The sequence below is a fragment of the Camelina sativa genome, chromosome 11, assembly GCF_000633955.1.
Source record: "Camelina sativa cultivar DH55 chromosome 11, Cs, whole genome shotgun sequence".
NCBI classification, from domain to species: Eukaryota; Viridiplantae; Streptophyta; class Magnoliopsida; order Brassicales; family Brassicaceae; genus Camelina; species Camelina sativa.
The window spans coordinates 46,000,640-46,020,560 of NC_025695.1; the positions used below are offsets into that span (position 1 = coordinate 46,000,640).

Consider the following 19,921-nt stretch of genomic DNA (forward strand, 5'->3'; position numbering starts at 1 on the left):
AAAAAAAAAAAAAAAAAAAAAAAAAGCGAAATCCTTATACACTACCTGATTGTAATAATTTACCCCTTCATAGAGAGTTTTCTCTTCTTCTTTTTATTGTTTTTGGTTAATTAAGGCTCATAGTTTTCTCGTCGACAACTTTAATTACCAGGTTCTATGGTACGCGATCACGAACTATAGGACATGGGTTTTCGTGCTATTATATGGATACTCCATGGGAGTAGAGCTCACAACCGATAACGTCATCGCAGAGTACTTTTTCGACAGGTAAAATTAATTATAATCGTATTATATTTATTGAATCTTAGTCTCTGAAGTATAAACAATAATTATCACTTATCAGGGTTTGACTACTATTAGCAGAGTAGTGTGTGTATCATGCCAGGTTTGACTGTTACTAGCAGTAGTGTATCATATCATGCCATCATAATTTACGAGTTTTTTTTCTTCAAACAATTATAATCAAATTGACTTAATGTCGAATTGTCGATGCACCATATTAATTATAATAGACAGTAAAACTCCGACTATAATATATTAGTTAGTTGTTGATACCTTGTATGCTAAAATGGGTCAGTTGAACTATTATCATATGAATGATCTTTTTAACCAAAACAAAATATTTTCTAAGAAAATGACTCTACTAAACATAATTTCTTAACGTCTTTTTCACAAATCCAATACTGCCACGTTAACAATATAAACAACGTGGATTTTTTTTTGGATAAAAATAAAACAACGTGGATAAAAAAAAGACTCAATACATGCTGACTATTTTTATAGGTTCCATCTCAAGCTTCACACGGCCGGTATAATCGCGGCAAGCTTTGGTATGGCTAACTTCTTTGCTCGTCCTATTGGCGGTTGGGCCTCAGACGTTTCTGCTAGACACTTCGGCATGAGAGGCCGTCTTTGGACCCTATGGATCATCCAAACCTTAGGTGGTTGTTTCTGCGTATGGCTAGGCCGAGCCACGACGCTCCCAACCGCGGTTTTCTCCATGATCCTCTTCTCTCTCGGAGCTCAAGCCGCTTGTGGAGCCACCTTCGCCATCATACCTTTCATCTCACGCCGCTCCTTAGGCATCATCTCTGGTCTTACTGGAGCCGGTGGAAACTTCGGTTCTGGTCTGACCCAGCTCGTGTTCTTCTCGACCTCAACGTTTACTACGGAACAAGGGCTGACGTGGATGGGGGTGATGATTATGGCGTGTACATTACCCGTCACATTAGTGCATTTCCCGCAATGGGGAAGCATGTTTATGGCTTCCACGGAAGATGCAGTGAAGTCTACGGAGGAGTACTATTATTTAAAAGAGTGGACGGAGACGGAGAAGCAAAAGGGTATGCATGAAGGGAGCTTGAAGTTCGCTGTCAATAGTAGATCGGAGCGTGGCAGGCGCGTGGGGTCTGAACCATCTCCTCCTAGTGGTACGCCGGAACACGTTTGAGAGTTAATTTATGTGTTAAATTGTGTTGTACTATGCCTATTGCTCCAAATGTGTAAGTATTTTATGGAATTACATGTTTAAGTTCTATAAAAGGGATATATATATCTCTTCATGTAGTCTCGTAACAATTGTATTTTTCTTTGAAATTTATTATTTATTTTCAGTATCTCGTCAATTAATTTGTTTGAGCTACAGCAACCAACTCAACAAAATCAGTAGTAATGTAGTATTCGAAGTATCCCATCGAGCCAAATTAGACAACTTCTCATGTGGCATTTTGTTAATAAAAAACCTCAATATGCATACGATGATAGGGTCTGATAATATGGACTTTTCAGGAAGCCCATTCAGCATTTCGGTCCAATTAAAGTTCATGTTTTCTTAACTGATTATAACTCATATTGATATAAGTTGTGTACTTATATCCTACTATGATTTGTTTTTATTTCACTTTGCTTCTAAAATAGGATGATCTCATAAGTCATAACTAAACTCAGACTAGTATGAAAAGTTATGGTAGTCATGTAAAATTTGTAGTGCCAATTAAAAGAATGTTCAGCAAAAATCAACTTTTGGCCTTAACCAACAAAGTTATGTCTAGTAGATTGTTATCAATTTAGTTTTTGCTAGCTAACGATAACAAAATCATTTCATTATATATATTTACATGGACAAAAAGGATCACTATTATTTCGAATTTTATAGTACTCGACCACATATAAATTTTCATTCCATAAATCGACAAGCGATAGATTTGAATTTGATGAACAATGTAAAAATAGCCATTAGATTAGTGACGAATGTCTAAACACTAACTATTTTATAAAGTTATATTTTGCTATTTTCAAATTAGGTAAGTATTAGATTCAAAAAAAAAAAAAAAAANAAACTCATACTAGTATGAAAAGTTATGGTAGTCAGGGAAAATTTGTAGTGCCAATGTATATGAATGTTCAGCAAAAATCAACTTTTGGCTTTAACCAACAAAGTTATGTCTAGTAGATTGTTATCAATTTAGTTTTTGCTATCTAACGACAATCAAATCATTTCATTATGACAAAAAGGATGACTATAATATCGAATTTTACAGTACTCGACCACATATTATTGTTCATTCCATAAATCGACAAGCGATAGATTTGAATTTGATGAACAATGTAAAAATAAAAATAGCCATTAGTGACGAATGTCTAAACACTAACTATTTCATAAAGTTATACTATTTGCTATTTTCAAATTAGCTAAGTATTACCATTTACTACTGATTTTCTTAGCGACAAATTATCATTCATCTACCGCAAAATTTTCATTATTGCAACCAAAAGCAACCCATTCATATCAATTATCATTCATATACCATTACACTTTCATATCATTCATATATTTACTATACCTCGCATATGATATGATATGTGGTCTATATATATACTACTTATCAGATACACACTTTCTAATTCTATATCTCTGGGATTATGTCTCGCATAAACCGCAAAGGAAGACTAAGGTATTCAATATTTATTTCTTTTGTTGTAAAGCATATTTGTTAGATTCTGCTCATCATGGTGTCATTGTATCACTAAAGCATAACGAAAATAATATGCCGATTTACCCAAAACTTTTTTGATTACTAAACAAACATTTTTAACTACTATACTTACGACTTACGAGAACAAGATATGTAACTGACGTGTATCATATTTAGTGGTTTGAATGATGAGGAAGATTACAGACAGAGAAGAGACTGTACATCCTCCGCATCATAAGGACAGAACCTAATGCTGTGATCTGTACGGTTTTAAAAATAGTAATTTAACAGATAAGTCAATTAAGTTATCATTGATGTATTTAAGCAAGTCAATAATTATCACCTATCAGAAAATTTTATATGAGCACGATAAGCATCAACCACTTTTTTGGTGAACAATCCCACGTTCATCGTTACGTGAAAAATGCCGTCATTGGAGCGACTATATTGTTTATAGTAGGTATTAAGTATTAACTAAAACTTTCCGAAGTTTTACCCCTTTTTATTCACGCTGAATGAAAATAAAAATCTCTTTCTTTTTTAACGGCTACTTTCATTTAAACATAAAGTAAATATCTTTTTAACCCACAACTTTTGACTCTAATCTATTCACAAAGTTTACTTTTGAATTAAGCCACTTGAAGTCTATACTAGTGATGTTCACTCCAAAAAGTCCGTAACTACACAAAATCCAAATCAATTGAAAAAATTCCGAATCTAAAATCTTTCAATTCGTTTTTTTTTCTTCTTCTTCTATATAATAACCTGGACCGGACGATAAAAGGAAAAGACAAAAACTGATACATATTTTTAATAGTTCTCCTTTAGGCAGTAGAGCTTCAATATCTTTGTAACGAAAGGCGACCAAGTTAAGAAATTCTCTATATTGTATGTTTTGTCTATTTAAGTTTTTTTTACATATGCATGAAACTTAAGTCTGCCAAGTTGAGCCATAATAAATAAACAAAAGAAGTCAATGAGCCACATTACTCATGTAATGAAAGATTGTTTTTAAGACATTTTTTTTGTTTGACCTTTCCACAATATTTGAATATTCCTAACCTATAAACATTGGACTTTTTTGCCGTCCCTACATGTGAAAACAATGTATATAACTAAAACTCTATATATATATATATATATATATATATATATATTAGTGATGTTAAAGTGGGCTCAGAGCCCGCGGGCATAAACAGGTCCGTTATAGAAATACGGCCCGTGACCTGTTTAACAACACTGTAAAATAATAGGGTATTTAACGGGTTAACCCGTTTAAACCCGCAGGCGTAATAGGTCAGGTGAATATTAAACGGCATCTATATTGTGATATAGATGTAGAAATTGATGGGAATGAAGAGGAAGAGACAGAAAAAAAAATCTTTAATTTTTTTTTAAAAACAAAAAAAAAACAAAAAAAATCTATCTAAATGAGTCTAAACGAGCCAAATAAATGGACAGGGTCTAAACGGGTACATCACCTAAACGGACAGAATATAAATGGACGGATCCAAAACGGGCAGGACTTAAATGGACAAGGTCTAAATAGGCAGGGTAGTCCAATTTTAACATCACTATATATATATAGAAAATTTCGATCACCTTGTTAATAACATGGTTAAGTCTAAAGACTATAAGACTTTAACTACTGTTTACAACTATACTTGCCAAAACAAAATGTGACAAGTGTATAACGATAAAAACAAACTATAGGACTATTTTACCGAAATTTTGTTGATGAACCGTGGAAAACACAGGATATCTCTACTTTACTATCGATACAATATTGCTTCGAAGCATTCAATAGATTTAACGAAATGATAGAAAGCATATATATCAAAGAATTATATGTTTAGAGCTTCTATATTGAGATGATTCAAAAGTAAGGAAGATTTAAGAAAGTCAACTTATCATTTCGTTTCATAGTGAGGATATGCGAATATCATAGGCGGAAAGTATATAATATAACCTATACACTATACAATATATATGATATACGCATACACATAGATTTCAAAAACGTTAGAGCATTTTTTGTAGGAAGTTATTTCAAGATAATTGTTTAATACATTTGGTGACTCGACCACATGGAATGTTCAAGAGACATAGTATTAAAAATTAGTTAAAGACGTTTTGACACTTTTTGCCTTCATTGATACGTACGGCCTCCTAGGCTTCGCCAATGCCAAGTTGCCAACTGTCAACGTTCGCCATTTTAGAGAAATTGCACAATATGTATAACCTGCCAGGCTGCCAATATGCCTAACAGTATTTTTGTAAATTTCTTTTTAATTATCTATCTAGAAAAAAATTATGCAAAATGAAACGTTTTCTTCTGCATTTTACTTAAATATGTAATGATAGGTTATAAGAATTGTTACTAAATAGAAAAAATTGTGAAACAGAAGTTGATAAATACCGTAATATCTTACACTTTTTGCCTTGATACCTTGCGAATGTTGCTTGGACTTTGTATAAGATAATATAATACTAACACTTTACAAACCTAAAAAATAGTATACTTTAAAAATCAAAACCTTTCAATCAAGAACCCAAAAAATCGATTCATAGATCAACGTTTCAGGTTTACTTATTGCATCGCTTATCTGTCAGACAAAACTCATAATACAAATGTGGTATACGTATGAAACGTACTATAATATGTTTAGTTCTCTAACTTTAATAATATTTTTCAGCCATTAGTAATCAACATACTCATATCTAATACTAAATACAGTTATCATTTGATAAAAATAGAATTTGCACAAATTGCTAGAGTCCTTATTTTTTTTTTCTTATATTACTCAAATTTCATTATTGGATCCACCTAACCCTACATACAGGCCATATTGGTATCCCCTCTGGCTCTATATATACTTTGCATATCTCAATTCTCCAACTTACACCAAAACTCAACAAAGAGCACTAAGCCTTCTCTCTTACACAAGAGTCTTTCATCTCACTCTCACCTTAAAATGGCGCCCAACCATTCTAATGAAGAAGACTCCATTGGAACCTCCTTGCACGGAGTTACAGGAAGAGAACAAGTCTTCTCTTTCTCTGTCGATCCTTCATCTCAAACCGTCCAATCAGACGATCCAACGGCTAAATTTGCACTTCCGGTTGATTCCGAACATCGAGCAAAAGTGTTCAACCCACTCTCATTTGCAAAACCTCATATGAGAGCTTTTCACTTAGGCTGGCTCTCATTCTTCACTTGCTTCATCTCAACCTTTGCTGCTGCACCATTAGTCCCCATCATCCGTGACAACCTCGACCTCACAAAAACTGACATTGGGAATGCCGGAGTTGCATCCGTCTCTGGCGCCATTTTCTCAAGGCTAGCCATGGGAGCGGTTTGTGATCTCCTCGGTGCGCGGTACGGGACTGCCTTCTCCCTCATGCTAACCGCCCCAACCGTCTTTTCAATGTCGTTTGTGGGTGGCCCCAGTGGATACTTAGGCGTTCGGTTCATGATCGGATTCTGCCTCGCCACCTTCGTATCATGCCAGTATTGGACCAGCGTCATGTTCAATGGTAAGATCATAGGACTAGTAAACGGTTGCGCAGGCGGGTGGGGAGATATGGGCGGTGGAGTGACTCAACTCCTTATGCCAATGGTCTTCCAAGTCATCAAACTTGCCGGAGCTACTCCGTTCATGGCGTGGCGCATAGCTTTCTTCGTTCCCGGATTACTTCAAATTGTTATGGGCATTCTCGTCCTCACTCTCGGCCAAGATTTACCTGACGGTAACTTAAGTACCCTTCAAAAGAGAGGTCAAGTCTCTAAAGACAAATTCTCCAAGGTAAGCTATCTATATATACTTCGCCTCATGTATAATTATATAGTAGATCCAAATCAAGATTCAAGAAACTATATGGTCTCATTAAAAGAATCATGCAAACATTAAACATAGTTATGATCAATTAATTATAGTCGTAGCAAACTTTGCGAGTATCATTTTCAAAATTAGCATTTGATACAAATTAATCAGGAAAAATCATTGATATTGCGATTAAGTTGCCTAAAACAAATGACAATAGCTAATACCAACATTATGTAATTATACAGAATTTTATTCTGTTTCTTTAATTTACTTAATAAATATTTGTCTTTTTATAGGTTTTCTGGTTTGCCGTGAGGAACTACAGAACATGGATTTTATTCGTTCTTTATGGATTTTCCATGGGAATTGAACTAACGATCAACAACGTTATCTCCGGATATTTCTACGACAGGTTAGATTTCTTCCTCGTTAAACCCAAACTGAAATGATGATCTAACTTACCTCTAGCACAAGGTACTAACCATTGTTTACTTGTTTTCTACGTATATCAGGTTTAACCTTAAGCTCCAAACAGCTGGTATTGTAGCAGCCAGCTTTGGAATGGCTAACTTTATAGCCCGTCCCTTTGGTGGCTACGCCTCCGATGTGGCAGCTCGGATATTTGGCATGAGAGGCCGGTTGTGGATCTTATGGATCTTCCAAACCATAGGAGCTCTTTTCTGTATCTGGCTAGGTCGAGCTAGTTCACTTCCCATAGCAATCTTAGCAATGATGCTCTTCTCAATCGGTACACAAGCAGCTTGCGGAGCTCTCTTTGGGGTTGCACCTTTTGTCTCGCGCCGCTCTCTAGGGCTCATATCGGGACTAACTGGTGCGGGAGGAAACTTTGGGTCTGGTTTGACTCAACTGCTTTTCTTCTCATCATCGAGGTTTAGTACAGCGGAAGGACTCTCGTTGATGGGCGCTATGGCAGTTTTGTGCACTGTCCCGGTTGCGTTTATACATTTTCCGCAATGGGGAAGCATGTTTTTAAGACCGTCGAGCGATGGAGAAAGATCGAAGGAGGAATATTATTACAGTTCAGAGTGGACAGAGAACGAGAAACAACAAGGATTGCACGAAGGAAGCATCAAATTTGCTGAAAATAGTCGGTCAGAGAGAGGCAGGAAAGTAGCCTTGTCTGACATTCCAACCCCGGAGACCGGAACTCCAACTCATGTTTGAAGAGATTTTCCTTAAAACGTTACGCTCATCTAATCCGTTTTAGTAGTTTCATGTCATATATGAGATATGTGTGTACCGAGTAAGATCTTTTCTTTGATAGGTTAGGTTCGATGAGCTTGGTACACTTGAGTATAAATTATTGTAATGTCGCGTCAGTGAAAGGAAAAATGTTCCGCGACTCTTTTTTCCGCAACTATAAGCTTATCTTTAATCAAACTTATATGTCAAGCGAAAAGAAAGAAAGAAAAATAAAGATCTCTGTTGAAGATGCTAGAAAGCTGAGTCCACATGAAGAAAACTTTATGAACAAAGACCACGGAAGAAGCAATTGAATGAGTAATCTTCACATCACCCATCGAAAGAATCAGAGCAGAGTATGAGAAACTAAAAAACTACAAAAACATTTTGGTATCAGGAATTCAGAAGATTTTAGTGTAAACCTGTAAAAGAGGTTACCTCCACAAAGATTAAATGTAATAATGATCGTCCAAGTCAATTTTTTTTACTCCATAACTGATACAAGATTCCTTCACCAGAATCAACATAAAGATAGAATATTCCAACGAATAAGCGAATATAATTTAGAGAAGATTCTCAATTTAACATAGTATATAATACGATAATCGTCAACATCTCAGTCTTTAAAGAAAATAAAAAATCCTACAATACCACCAAAAATATTACTCTGTCTCTCTGTTTGGCCTTTTCAAAAAAACGTTCAACAACAATAACAAAAAAGAAAAAAAAAGGTGCATATCGATAATGATAATACTAATATTATAGAAAGAATCTCTGACCTCTTAATGCGTAAGAAATGCAGAGATTTACTGAGTATGGTTTCTCTCAAGTGTTTGTGGCTTCAGAACTCTCGTTAAAAAAACCATTCCCAAAACCATCAAAAACCAAAATCATTCTTCTTCTCTCTCTCTGTCGGCATGAGTGAACCAATCGAGTCTTCTTCCCAGGAGGAGGAGACGACTTGACTCTCTTATCTTCAATCTTCAAGTCCAGCTTTAGCCTTGAGGTGCCTCTTGAAGTCCATAATGTCACCGTTCCACTTAGTTATGCATTGTTTCTCACAAACCCATATCTCATGAGCCACTTGGTTGATCAGCCTGAAGTCGTGACTCACCAGAACCAAACCACCATCCCACTCGTTAAGTGCCTCAGCGAGCGAGTCGATTGTCTCAATATCCAAATGGTTAGTTGGCTCATCCAACAGAAGCATGTTAGGCTGCTTGTAAGCCAACCACGCAAAGATCACTCTGCTCCTTTGTCCATCAGATAGATTCTTCATTGGCATTACTTGTGCCTTACCAGTTAGACCAAATCTACCAATCGCAGCTCTCATCTTCTCCTCCTCGGTACCAGGAAACTCCCTCATCATGTAGAGAAGTGCAGGCAATTCCAAGTCTAGCTTCTCAGCCAGATGCTGATGGTACTGAGCAATCTTCAAGTGGTTGTGACGTCGCACCATTCCTTCAGTTGGGTGCAGTTCACCAGTCATGAGCTTCAAAAGCGTACTCTTTCCAGCTCCATTAGGTCCCACGAGGGCAACCCTTGAGTCCAAGTCGACACCAAAGTCGATGTTTTTGTATATGAGGTAGTCCGGTGTGTACCCAAAAGAGACCTCCACAAACTGAAGCACTGGAGGTGGAAGCTTCCCAACATCAGCAAAACGGAAAACGAGAACGCTGTCTCTGGCAACCTTCTCAGTGAGACCACCTCTCTCCATCTTTGCCAAAGTTTTCTCCTTACTCTGCGCTTGACGAGCAAGCTTGGCTGAACCGTGACCAAACCGAGCAATGTACTCCTTCATGTGAGAAATCTGCTCCTGCTCCCATCTGTATTGCTTCATCTGGTTCTCTTCTAGTTCCGAACGAGTCTGGCAATACTGATCAAAGTTACCAGTGTAGTACTTGAGCTGCTTGCTTTGCATGTGGATGATGTTAGTACAGACTCCATTCAAGAAATCCTGTGAGTGGGATACCACAACAAGGATGCGGTCAAAATTCTTCAGGCTCTCTTCTAACCAGACACAAGCTTCCAAATCTGTTTCACGAGACAACATTAGAGCCAGCATTAGAACACACAATAATAATAAGGAAAACAATCTGAAACAAGTAGAAAAGAAGAAAGGTCACCAACCTAAATGATTTGTAGGCTCATCAAGCAAAAGGATAGTTGGCATAATGAAGAGAGCTCTTGCTAATGCAATTCTCATCCTCCAACCACCAGAAAAATCTTTAGTCTTCTTAGCTTGCATCTCCTTGTCGAAACCAAGACCAAACAAAATCTCAGCAGCACGCTTCTCAGCAGTTGCAGCATCCATGGCTTCTAACCTCTCATAGATAGAATCAAGACGCTCTCCGCCTCCATCATCCTGAAAAAGAAAACAAAATTAGAATCAAACACGAAAACAAAGCTCAGTTAACCATCTCTAGACTAGTGTTGAATTATATCACACAAACCTGCTCAACAAGAAGTTCAACTTCCTTCTCCAACCTCAACCTCTCCTCATCACAGCTAACAACAGCCTCAAGGGAAGACATGTCAGTAGCTTCAATCGCATGAGAAAGATGATAGATATCCATGTGGTCAGGAATAGGAATCTCTCTGCGTCCAATTGCAGTTAAAAGAGTGGACTTTCCACAACCATTCAACCCTAGAAGACCATAACGCCTCCCATAGTTAAGCTCCAACATCGAATCGATAATTAGGTCATGTCCATGAAACGTCACAGACAATGACTCAATCTGCAAAACATATTATATACAGATTCCATTAAAATCAGGGGATACAAACCAAGTTCGGATAAACAATATCTCAATTTTTACAATTAATTAAACAGATCTGCTCCTAGTGAATTCACAACAATAGGATTAAAAAACATAAGGCATCGATGAGGGCTTACTCGAATATCCCTAGATTGAGGATGGGAACAGAGAACACCGGTACAGGTCCGATCAGAAATTTGAAGAGCTTCAACACCACTGGATAAGCTATCAGCTCCATTGGAGGAAGTAGCGGCGGATTTAGATGAAGCAGCAGCTTTACCACCTCTTTTAGCGGCGGCAGCAGCTTTCTTCTGAGCTGCCTTCTTCTTGCTAGCATCAGACACCATCTTCTTCAAATAAAATCTCCCTGAATTATTTAAAAAACAAATCCAAAATACAGTATCAGAAGACGGAGAGAACACAATAGAGATCGTCGAATCGAAGAAAAGTGAAGAATTATTACCTGTGAGATTGGGGAGATCTGTAGATCTAGGGTTTTCAGGAGTGTTTCGGCAAAAAAAAAAAAAAAATTAGGGTTAATGGTTTGGTTTCTGTTGACGCGAGGCGGAAGAATAAGTTTTTTTATAGGAGATGATAGTTCTGAGCGTGCCACGTGTACGGCGACACTGAGTTTGCTTTTTTTCTTATTTCAGTTGCGTATCAGAATCCAACACCAACACCAACTTTGGTCGGTCCCGAATAATATGCTTCTTTTATATGGGCTTTGAGTATGGGCTTTCTAAATTAAAGACGGAATCTAGAACTGAAAAATCGAAGCCCATGGCTTTTTCTTATGTCGCTTTCCCAATGCTTCGGCCGACTTGCAACTATAGATAGGCCTGTTTTCGCAAATGCCTTTTCCAGCCTCTCAAGTTTACTTACAAATTACACAATTACCAATCTAGTCTTATTCAAAGATGTTTGGTTTCATATATATAAGCAAGTGTTTATATAGTATTAGATTTTGGGGAGCTAACTTGGCATATCTTGTTAATTAGGTTGATTTCGGGAAGCGTTTTGGGAGCTACAAAACCAAAACACTTCATCGACATTTCGTGAGTGGAAACAATGATTATGTTCATATATTTCAATCCTGTTTTCTTCTTTGATGTATTGTTGGATTACGCTTTGGTGCATGCAAGTTAGGTCCTTATATAAATCCTATTTTTGTGGTTGTAGTAACCTTTCTTCACTTGTCGTTTAACATATTTGATGAAATTTTAACTCTTGTTTTTTTTTTAATGCGATGCACAGTCTTCAGAATCCATCCACGCAGCTGATGTAAATAAGAAAACTCATTCTAATAATGAAGATGGTCATAAAATATGAAAGGTCATATCCATAAATTTCTATCAGCTTTTTATGTGTTCTATTTCATCTTGTAGATAGACTGTAGAATGTAGGCATTCACGAGTGTTACAAGTGAGAATAGTTAATACTTGTAAACAGAGATGAAAAGCTGATCATTCTACTATTCGGAAGTTGAAGATCTCCTAGTAGATGGAATATTCACTCGATGAGATGTATCAGAAGATCTTCATCATTTTCTTTAACTTTGTCATTTTTTTTTTCTGTGTGTGTTTATTGTAACTCCAAATGCCTATGCAAAATTTAAAGTTTGATATGTCATTAAACAACAACAAAACATTGAATGCACATTCACAAAAAAACAAAAGTATTTTCACAGGGTTTGTTTACAAAAAAAAAAAAAAAAAAANAAAAAAATGGGCATGGCCATATATCTAATTTCATGTCAAAAGTGAATCATTTGGCTAATTTAATCTTAAGACTAGTGAAAATAGAGAAGTTAAACTTTTTTTTTTTTGTCAAACAGAGAAGATAAACAAAAAAACTCAAATTCAAAGACTTTGAGTTATTGACTTGTATATGTCAAGTCAACTTAGTCGTCTGGTCTGGGAGGAAGAATCAACGAAACCGTGTCAATTGTGTTATGTATCCAACTATCCGTTCCGTAGAAAGAAATTGATGTTTTCATATTTGGATTTTGTTTTCCAAGGAAGAAGAAAGTTCGTCGTCCTTGTCATCATTCACTCATTGCAAAACAAGTTTGGAAATTAGTGTATGGGAGAAATCAAATAGAAATTTTCACAAAGTACCAAAAAAACATACGTGAAGGTGAGGAAAGTAAAAAAGCGCAAAGCATTGACTCCTAGAAAGGCTAAATGTTTTTCTCCTTTCCTCTTTTAATTTGATTTTATCATTTTATTCCTTTCATTGTGGTGGACCTCATTATCATCACCTCCTTGTGCAAGAAGGTGTTGTTGTGAATAGAGCCTACGTTTTCAATACTTATGTCTATACACATTGGTCTATATTACTACGAAATCATGATAGTTGGACCGATCATTTGAATGAATCCAGTAGACTGATATTAATTTTTGTTTGACCACAGCATTGACACATGATGGATGATAAATCCTAAAATAGTACTAAATTTTCTGAAAATGTGAGTTTGAGGGCAAATTGCAAATATTGTTATGCGTTTTTTAATTCCATAACTAAAATGGCCATTAGATGGAACTTAGTAAACTTTTATGTTTTCATAGTCCACCAAATCCTAAGATCTATACGGTCCAACAAATAGTACTAAACTCAAGGTCTATGAGTCATTTGAAAGACATATCATATAAAAGAAAACTCACATTGAAGTTTAAAAAATAGACATACCAACAAACTTTTCTACAACGCCATAAGTACTTTCTTTATTGTCAGTTAAACCATTATTAGTATATATACATATCAAAGGACAACAACACTCAAACGAAAATTCATCAAGACGTAAGTTGCATTCTGTCCAAATGTATATGGAGACAAATCTTATACACTACTAAATAATATGAGATTTAATCAAAATTTATATTCATAGTATATATTAGCATCACTGCATGCAATATGTCATGAGTTACTTTCTTTTAATCATTGTTAGTTGCTTATGAGATGATAATCTTTAAACATATGTAGCTTGAAATATGCTTTAAGCAATGACCTCATGTGCTGAAAACTTCTGGTTCTTGATCAATCCACTTGTTGGTACCTAGCTCAAATAAGTTAAACGGAAAAATCGAATTAAAAGTATATGAATACATATACCTAAAAAAAGGAAAATCCCTAAAAAAAGTTAGTTTGGGTTCGCTTTGTTTTATCATTAGTTTGGGTTCGGATTCTCCCAGTAAAATACCTAAAAAGAAAACAGTAAATGAATATATATGTGTATAGGTTTGGTGTAATATAATTGTTTGCATAGTACTGCATGTACAAATAATGTATATGAATAAAGTGCATCATGAAACAAGTAAACAACAAATTATATATGCATGTAATAAAGAATCCTCGAATATTCTGGCCACATTTTCGTTTTATTTTTTGTTTTATACGAATTATGATGTGAATTGAAAAATCTATAACATCTTCCAATGTATTTTTTTCTTCTTTACATTTTTTACCTTTTTCTTTATCTTTTTTTTTCTTCTCCTTTTTTCTTTTATCTTTTTTTCTTTCGTTCTTTCTTTCTTTTATGGTCTTTTGGTCCACTTTTCTTGGCATGCCCTACTAAAAGCCCACGTGGTAAGAACCAACGACAATCATCAAGCCTATGTAAAGAAAAAAAACAAAGGGAATCATTTTGATCCCTAATCTATTTTAAGATTATCATAACTAACCATTTGAATATTTTAAAATATATTCGGCATGGCATTAACCAAAATGTATAACGAAGAACGACCTTGTCTTGCAACTAACTTAAATTATTGATAAGAAAGATGTAAATGAGGAAAAATTATGTGTTTTCTTCGTAAACTAGTTTCTTATTTGTCGAGCAAGCTCTCCCTATATGGAGTTATCGACAAACAATAATTGATTTATGTTCTGATTGGTGACCACGTTTAAACAAGGCGGTTAGAAAATTTTGAGCGGTTGAAAAGATGATGGTTGAAAAGAAAGCGGTTAAAAATAGCAGATATAAAAGATGGTACGATTGAAAAGAGCGGTTGAGTATTTAGTTTGATTGGTAACATTGTAGCGGTTGAATAGTATAAATTTTAATAAATAGTAAAAAAATTAAAATAATTTAGTTGGAAAATAGAAAATTAGAGTAATAAATTATTTTTTAATTTATAATAAGATATATGAACATAGTTAAATTAAAAATGTTAAAGTGCAAAATAATTAGTTTTGTCATTATGATAATAGATTATACTGGTAAAATATCATAAATTATTTAAAAATTTGTAATAAATTATAAAAATGAATTTTATTCTAAAAACTTAAAAAAAACTGAAATCATTATCTAATTCATAATAAGAAATAATAATAAAAAAATTTCTCTTATCGTTACCGTTGTGGGGCTTTTAAATTATTTGCAATGTATCGTATAATTCCAACAATATTTGTTATCTCACACCAAAAACAAAAAACAAAATGCCAAAAAAAAAGCTGTGTAACTTTGAAAATACACCAAATGTGGGTTTACTAGAGTGATTCAAGTTGATGTTTGCAACCACCAAAAATAAAATGTAACCACCTTTTCCAACCAAGATCTCAAACCAAGATGGTCAACCGCTATTTCCAAACGAGATGTTGATTGGTGATCATAGCAGCGGTTCATTTGCAAACGATCTTAGTTAGTGAAACCAATCAGAGCCTTGGTGAGTTCCTTTGGCTTATAACATTATTTTCTTGCTTACCATTTTTATTTAATCAATAGATTTTTAAAGTTCTTTCCTACAGTACCTGTCCGATTACACATATAAACCATGGTATAAATAGTGTGAATGAAACTTAAAAATGTGGTTATCTTTCTAATTAAAATGTTTACAATGGCAAAATAAAAATTAGCAATGGGGATTCGTAAATCGAATGAGTAGTTCTATTCTATTAAACCACCACTATTCTTGTTTCCCGTTCAATTTCAAATTAAAAATTACAATGCACTTTAGAATACAAATAAAGCTTCTTATCAAGTTTTTTTCTACAACTATAGCTAAATTAACGGATAAACTTTACATTTTTGTAAAGTGAAAAAAGTTTTCCTACATGAAAGAAAAAAATATTCCAGATAATATTTTATTTGTAAGAAAAAGGATAAAGAGAATGAAATTTATAAGCGTGTTAAAAGCTTTATTAGTTACCTTTATGTGATTTATTTTTAAATCCTTTAGTTTCCTCGAACTCGAATGTAACTTTCCTAGAAAGACATGTATCAATTCATGATGATGATGCATGAAGCACCCCGCATCATGATCCCAAATTCTCAACATGTTCATGCATGTATTATTAACTAAATTAATATTGAATGAGATGTCGCATCAAACGCACATGCACAATAAAAACATGAATACGACGACTATCTTGATGTTAATTTTAAAGTTAATGACTATTTTTTCTACAAGAAATAAATAAATAATATTCTGGCATTACGTTACTATAAAAGAGTAAAAGGAAATAAAGAGTAATGCGAGCATTGATGTCATGGGTTGGCATTCACTATATGTTGACTTGCTAATCGACTTCGCTAACATATAACTAAAACTTCTCTTTTTGACCAAAACAATGCTTGCTAATTTAATTTTGACTTTCAGCTGTAGTTCAACACTACTAACCCTGTATTAACTTCGAATGTAGGATTATGCTAAGCCTATAAATGTACTTGTAGATTAATCGGCTTAAAACATGTTAATAAGAAGAACTGAAAACGAATGAGATTTTTGTCTTTTTCTTTTGCAACAACACTCTTTTAAAAAGAGAGTTTCATATCCATAATTAGGTAGTTGCTTTTTTTTTTATATATAGTTTGTTTCTTCCATTAGGCAAAAGATTCGATTCATATATCCTACCTCCACCGTTGATTTCATATAGTAATAAAAATCAGTGTTTTTACATGTAATATAAATAATACCATGAAGTACTATGATGTATTAAGTATATTAAAATGGATTCAAATGTGTCCAAAAAAAACAAAGGAATAATAATAATATATTGAAACAGATACAACTTACAAGACGGGAGAGGGCATGAAGCATAGGACAAGAGAGGACTCCCATCCAACTGGCTCAAAGTTTCGTAGAGACACCTAATAACGACACTCATTTCTTCACTACACTTTACTTTATCACCAACTTTTTTTCTCTTGTCACCAAATTGAAAATCAAATTTTGAAACAAAAATTGTATAGTTTTTGATCTTTAACATTAATCAGGAAATAAAGAATAGAGTGGGCAAAGATTTTGTTTGTAATATAATCCGTAGTAATTGTTAAAAACCCAATAAAAAAAGAAGAAGGAAAAATATGTGATTGAGACGAGAGAGATTTCCAATCAAGTGAGTGAGTGGTGGGAAGAGAAGAAACTACGTAAGCTAAAATTTATTACAACAAAGGAAAAACAAAAAGAGATGAGAGTAGTTTATGTAATTATGCATTTATGATGTACTTTTTTTTGACTAAGCATTTATGAGACATTCACCACTTCGCTTTTAATTTTCAAATTGGAAGCAAAGGAGCCGGAGGTATCCGTATTGTTGTCTCCATTACTCTGTAAACTCTTATTGGTAAAGAAAAAAAACTGTGCACAGTACGATTGTACATAAACACACAAGACACAATACTTGTTTGTTGTATATAAAAAGTTTGGGATGTTTATAGTTACATGTGGGTGATTAATACAGCGAAACAATAAGAATTGTTGACTAAAATTGTAATGTAGTTAAGTTAAGTATGCATTTCATCATTTACTTGAACATCATAATTTTTCAGTCTTTTAGTATATCAAATTTAGACCATGTAACAACATCTTTGGCATTTTAGATTTTTATTTGATTGCTGTCATTTTTAGTTTATCTTTTATGACAACCACAACTCATATATTAAATAGTCTAATGAATAAAAAAAAAAGCAAGTAATATCAAATTAATTAAGTTTTTAAATTTTTTTTATTCCCAGTTAAAATAACACTAGACAAAAGAAAATTATTAAAAATCACTTTGTAGGATATATTTGCATCTTTTAACTTCAGTAATTAAATAATGCCCAGCTAGATAATAAACCCAAAAAAAAAAGAAACAAGAAAATCAAAAACTGAAACCGTAATGGAATTCCCAAAATACCCCAAAGATTATAAAACCATATTTACAAATCTCTACCACCAAACTTCCTTCTCTCATAAGCCGCCGCCGCTTCACATAACGACACACGCGTTAGGATTCTCATCGCTAAAAATCTGTGGCGCGTGGGCTTGAATCGGGTACCCATAAGGCCCACCTGGATAATACCCGTACCCGTAAGCAGGCTGAGCCGCCATATACTCCATCATATTCACTCCTTCTCCGCCTCCTTTATTACCGGACTTCTCTTTTCCACCACCGTCGTCTCCGCCACCTCCACCTCCTCCTTTCTTCTTTTCACCAGCTTCGTTACCATTCTCTTTATCTTTCTTCGGTGGTACAATCTCCACCGGACGTTTCAGCTTCTCACTTAAACTCTCAACAAGCTTCTTCACATCCATTGTTCCTTTAACTGTTACCAAGTTCTTCTCTTTATCCATCGTCAAACCATTGACACCTGCGTTTCACAAACCGTTAGCGAGTCGCTACCAAACAGAACAAAAAAAAAACAAAAAAGGAAAAAAATAAAATAAAAAACGAACCTTTGGTTTTGGTGACAGTCTTTTGGATTTTACCAATACAACCTTGACAATGGAAGTTCAGCTTCAGTACCGCCGTTGTTACCGGAGTCTATAATCAAAACAAAAAACACATACTCAAACATTATAATTACTAAAACATTTGAGAATCAGATGAGAGATTTAAATTTTGGTTACCTCTTTGGGTTTTTTCTCATTGTTGTTGTCTGCTTTCTTCTTCTCCTCTGGTTTGTTTTTGTTGTCATCGTCGTTTTTGTTTTTGTTGTCTTTGTCTTTCTCCTTTTTGGGTTGAGGAGAAACCAAATCGACTTTTTTCTTTGTCTTCTCTTCAAGTTTCTCCCTCAGTTTAGCCGGATCTAAAGCTCCGGTCACCGTTAGTTTCCCTGTCGCCGACTCCGATTTCACAGTCTCAACACCTAACAAAAGAACACATTTTTTTTTTTTTGTTATTATCATTTATCCAACCAACAAAATAGGAAATTTTTCGAAAAATCAAGTAACAAGTTCCGTGGAATAAGGATTTTCACAACGTTCTGAATATTAAAAAATTAGAACTTTTAACAGAAATCGAAATGGGGATTTGAGAGAAGATTTTGAAGAAGAAGAAAAAAAATCGAACCTTGGAAAGAGCGAACACATTTGACGATTCTGGAAGCGCAACCTTCGCAATGCATGTCAACCTTCAAAACGACGGTGACGGACGCCGTTTCGTTCTTCTTCTTGTTGCCTCCGTCATTGTTTTCTCCACCTTTCTTGTTGTCTCCTTCGTTCTTCTTCTGCTTAGAAACAAAACAGAGTGAGCAAATGAAACCCATTTATTTATTTATTTTAGGGAGAAAACAAAAATAAAAAACGAGAGAAGAAGGAAGATTCGAGAAGGTTGAGAAAAGATTTGACTCAGTTACCTCGCCCATGGTGATGAGTTGATGACTCAGTTGTTGTTAGTGAGTGAGAGAGAGAGAGAGAGAGAGAGAGAGTAGTGGGATGAGGATTGAGGAGGAAGTGGGTAGAGACAGAGTCGGAGGAAATGGGAGAGAAAGATTAAACCTTTCGTTTGTATTTATAGTCACCAACTTTTTTTTTGGAGTCGGTTATGGTTTTATGATGATGATGATGAATGTTGAATGAGTAATGATGGACCATTTCATTATGTATGTTGTAAGTGTCTATGATGATGTTATGGTTATACTACCTACGCTTTTTTGTTTGTATGATTTGGTCATTTCCGCGAATATGCGACGGTCGACTATATTCATTATTATGCATTTTTTGAAAATAAAATCATACAACTTTTTCCATCAAAGTATATGTAGTCTCTTCAAATAACGATGATGTAAAAAAAAAGGAAAATATGGTAAAATTATGCAAATTTTCATTTTAGTCTTGTTTTACCAAAACCACATTATTGAGAAAGTGTCAACGAAAATAGTTCAACAAAGAGGTAATTCTTTTTTTATAATAAAAATGGATTTTTTTTTGTTTCGCAATTTTGGAAAGAGGTA

At 34.6% G+C, this 19,921-nt stretch overlaps 4 protein-coding genes across 4 annotated transcripts in view; 2 read left to right on the forward strand and 2 right to left on the reverse strand.

The window, feature by feature from the left end:
* LOC104726667 (high affinity nitrate transporter 2.4-like) overlaps positions 1–1,450 on the forward strand; it is a 3,019-nt gene extending 1,569 nt beyond the window's left edge. The window contains exons 3-4 of the mRNA XM_010445581.2: positions 152–267; positions 784–1,450. Of these exons, the coding sequence (XP_010443883.1) occupies positions 152–267; positions 784–1,450 (783 nt within the window). The remainder of the gene's footprint in view (positions 1–151; positions 268–783) is intronic.
* Positions 5,904–8,725, forward strand: LOC104726669 (high affinity nitrate transporter 2.3). The gene is made up of 3 exons (XM_010445583.2): positions 5,904–6,781; positions 7,099–7,214; positions 7,315–8,725. The coding sequence occupies exons 1-3, from the start codon at positions 5,951–5,953 to the stop codon at positions 7,985–7,987; spliced, it is 1,620 nt and encodes a 539-aa protein (XP_010443885.1). The 5' UTR covers positions 5,904–5,950; the 3' UTR covers positions 7,988–8,725.
* LOC104726668 (ABC transporter F family member 1) lies at positions 8,565–11,336 on the reverse strand. The gene is made up of 5 exons (XM_010445582.2): positions 11,228–11,336; positions 10,902–11,131; positions 10,459–10,743; positions 10,136–10,370; positions 8,565–10,039 (listed from the first exon to the last, which is right to left on the reverse strand). The coding sequence occupies exons 2-5, from the start codon at positions 11,109–11,111 to the stop codon at positions 8,982–8,984; spliced, it is 1,788 nt and encodes a 595-aa protein (XP_010443884.1). The 5' UTR covers positions 11,112–11,131; positions 11,228–11,336; the 3' UTR covers positions 8,565–8,981.
* Positions 17,732–19,477, reverse strand: LOC104726670 (heavy metal-associated isoprenylated plant protein 3). Its single transcript, XM_010445584.1, has 5 exons — positions 19,325–19,477; positions 19,039–19,195; positions 18,597–18,835; positions 18,423–18,510; positions 17,732–18,337 (listed from the first exon to the last, which is right to left on the reverse strand). Exons 1-5 carry the CDS (start codon positions 19,331–19,333, stop codon positions 17,955–17,957), a joined length of 876 nt encoding a protein of 291 aa, XP_010443886.1. The 5' UTR covers positions 19,334–19,477; the 3' UTR covers positions 17,732–17,954.

What these genes read in the sequence shown, in the direction of transcription:
- LOC104726669 (XM_010445583.2), top strand. Translation starts at nt 5,951, where the DNA reads ATGGCGCCCAACCATTCTAATGAAGAAGACTCCATTGGAACCTCCTTG. An exon ending in CTAAAGACAAATTCTCCAAG is followed by an intron (nt 6,782 to 7,098) that starts GTAAGCTATCTA and finishes GTCTTTTTATAG; the next exon opens with GTTTTCTGGTTTGCCGTGAG. An exon ending in TCCGGATATTTCTACGACAG is followed by an intron (nt 7,215 to 7,314) that starts GTTAGATTTCTT and finishes TACGTATATCAG; the next exon opens with GTTTAACCTTAAGCTCCAAA.
- LOC104726668 (XM_010445582.2), bottom strand. Translation starts at nt 11,111, where the DNA reads ATGGTGTCTGATGCTAGCAAGAAGAAGGCAGCTCAGAAGAAAGCTGCT. An exon ending in CTCAATCTAGGGATATTCGA is followed by an intron (nt 10,744 to 10,901) that starts GTAAGCCCTCAT and finishes TATGTTTTGCAG; the next exon opens with ATTGAGTCATTGTCTGTGAC. An exon ending in TTGAACTTCTTGTTGAGCAG is followed by an intron (nt 10,371 to 10,458) that starts GTTTGTGTGATA and finishes TTTCTTTTTCAG; the next exon opens with GATGATGGAGGCGGAGAGCG.
- LOC104726670 (XM_010445584.1), bottom strand. An exon ending in ATGTGTTCGCTCTTTCCAAG is followed by an intron (nt 18,836 to 19,038) that starts GTTCGATTTTTT and finishes TTCTTTTGTTAG; the next exon opens with GTGTTGAGACTGTGAAATCG. An exon ending in ATGAGAAAAAACCCAAAGAG is followed by an intron (nt 18,511 to 18,596) that starts GTAACCAAAATT and finishes TTTTGATTATAG; the next exon opens with ACTCCGGTAACAACGGCGGT.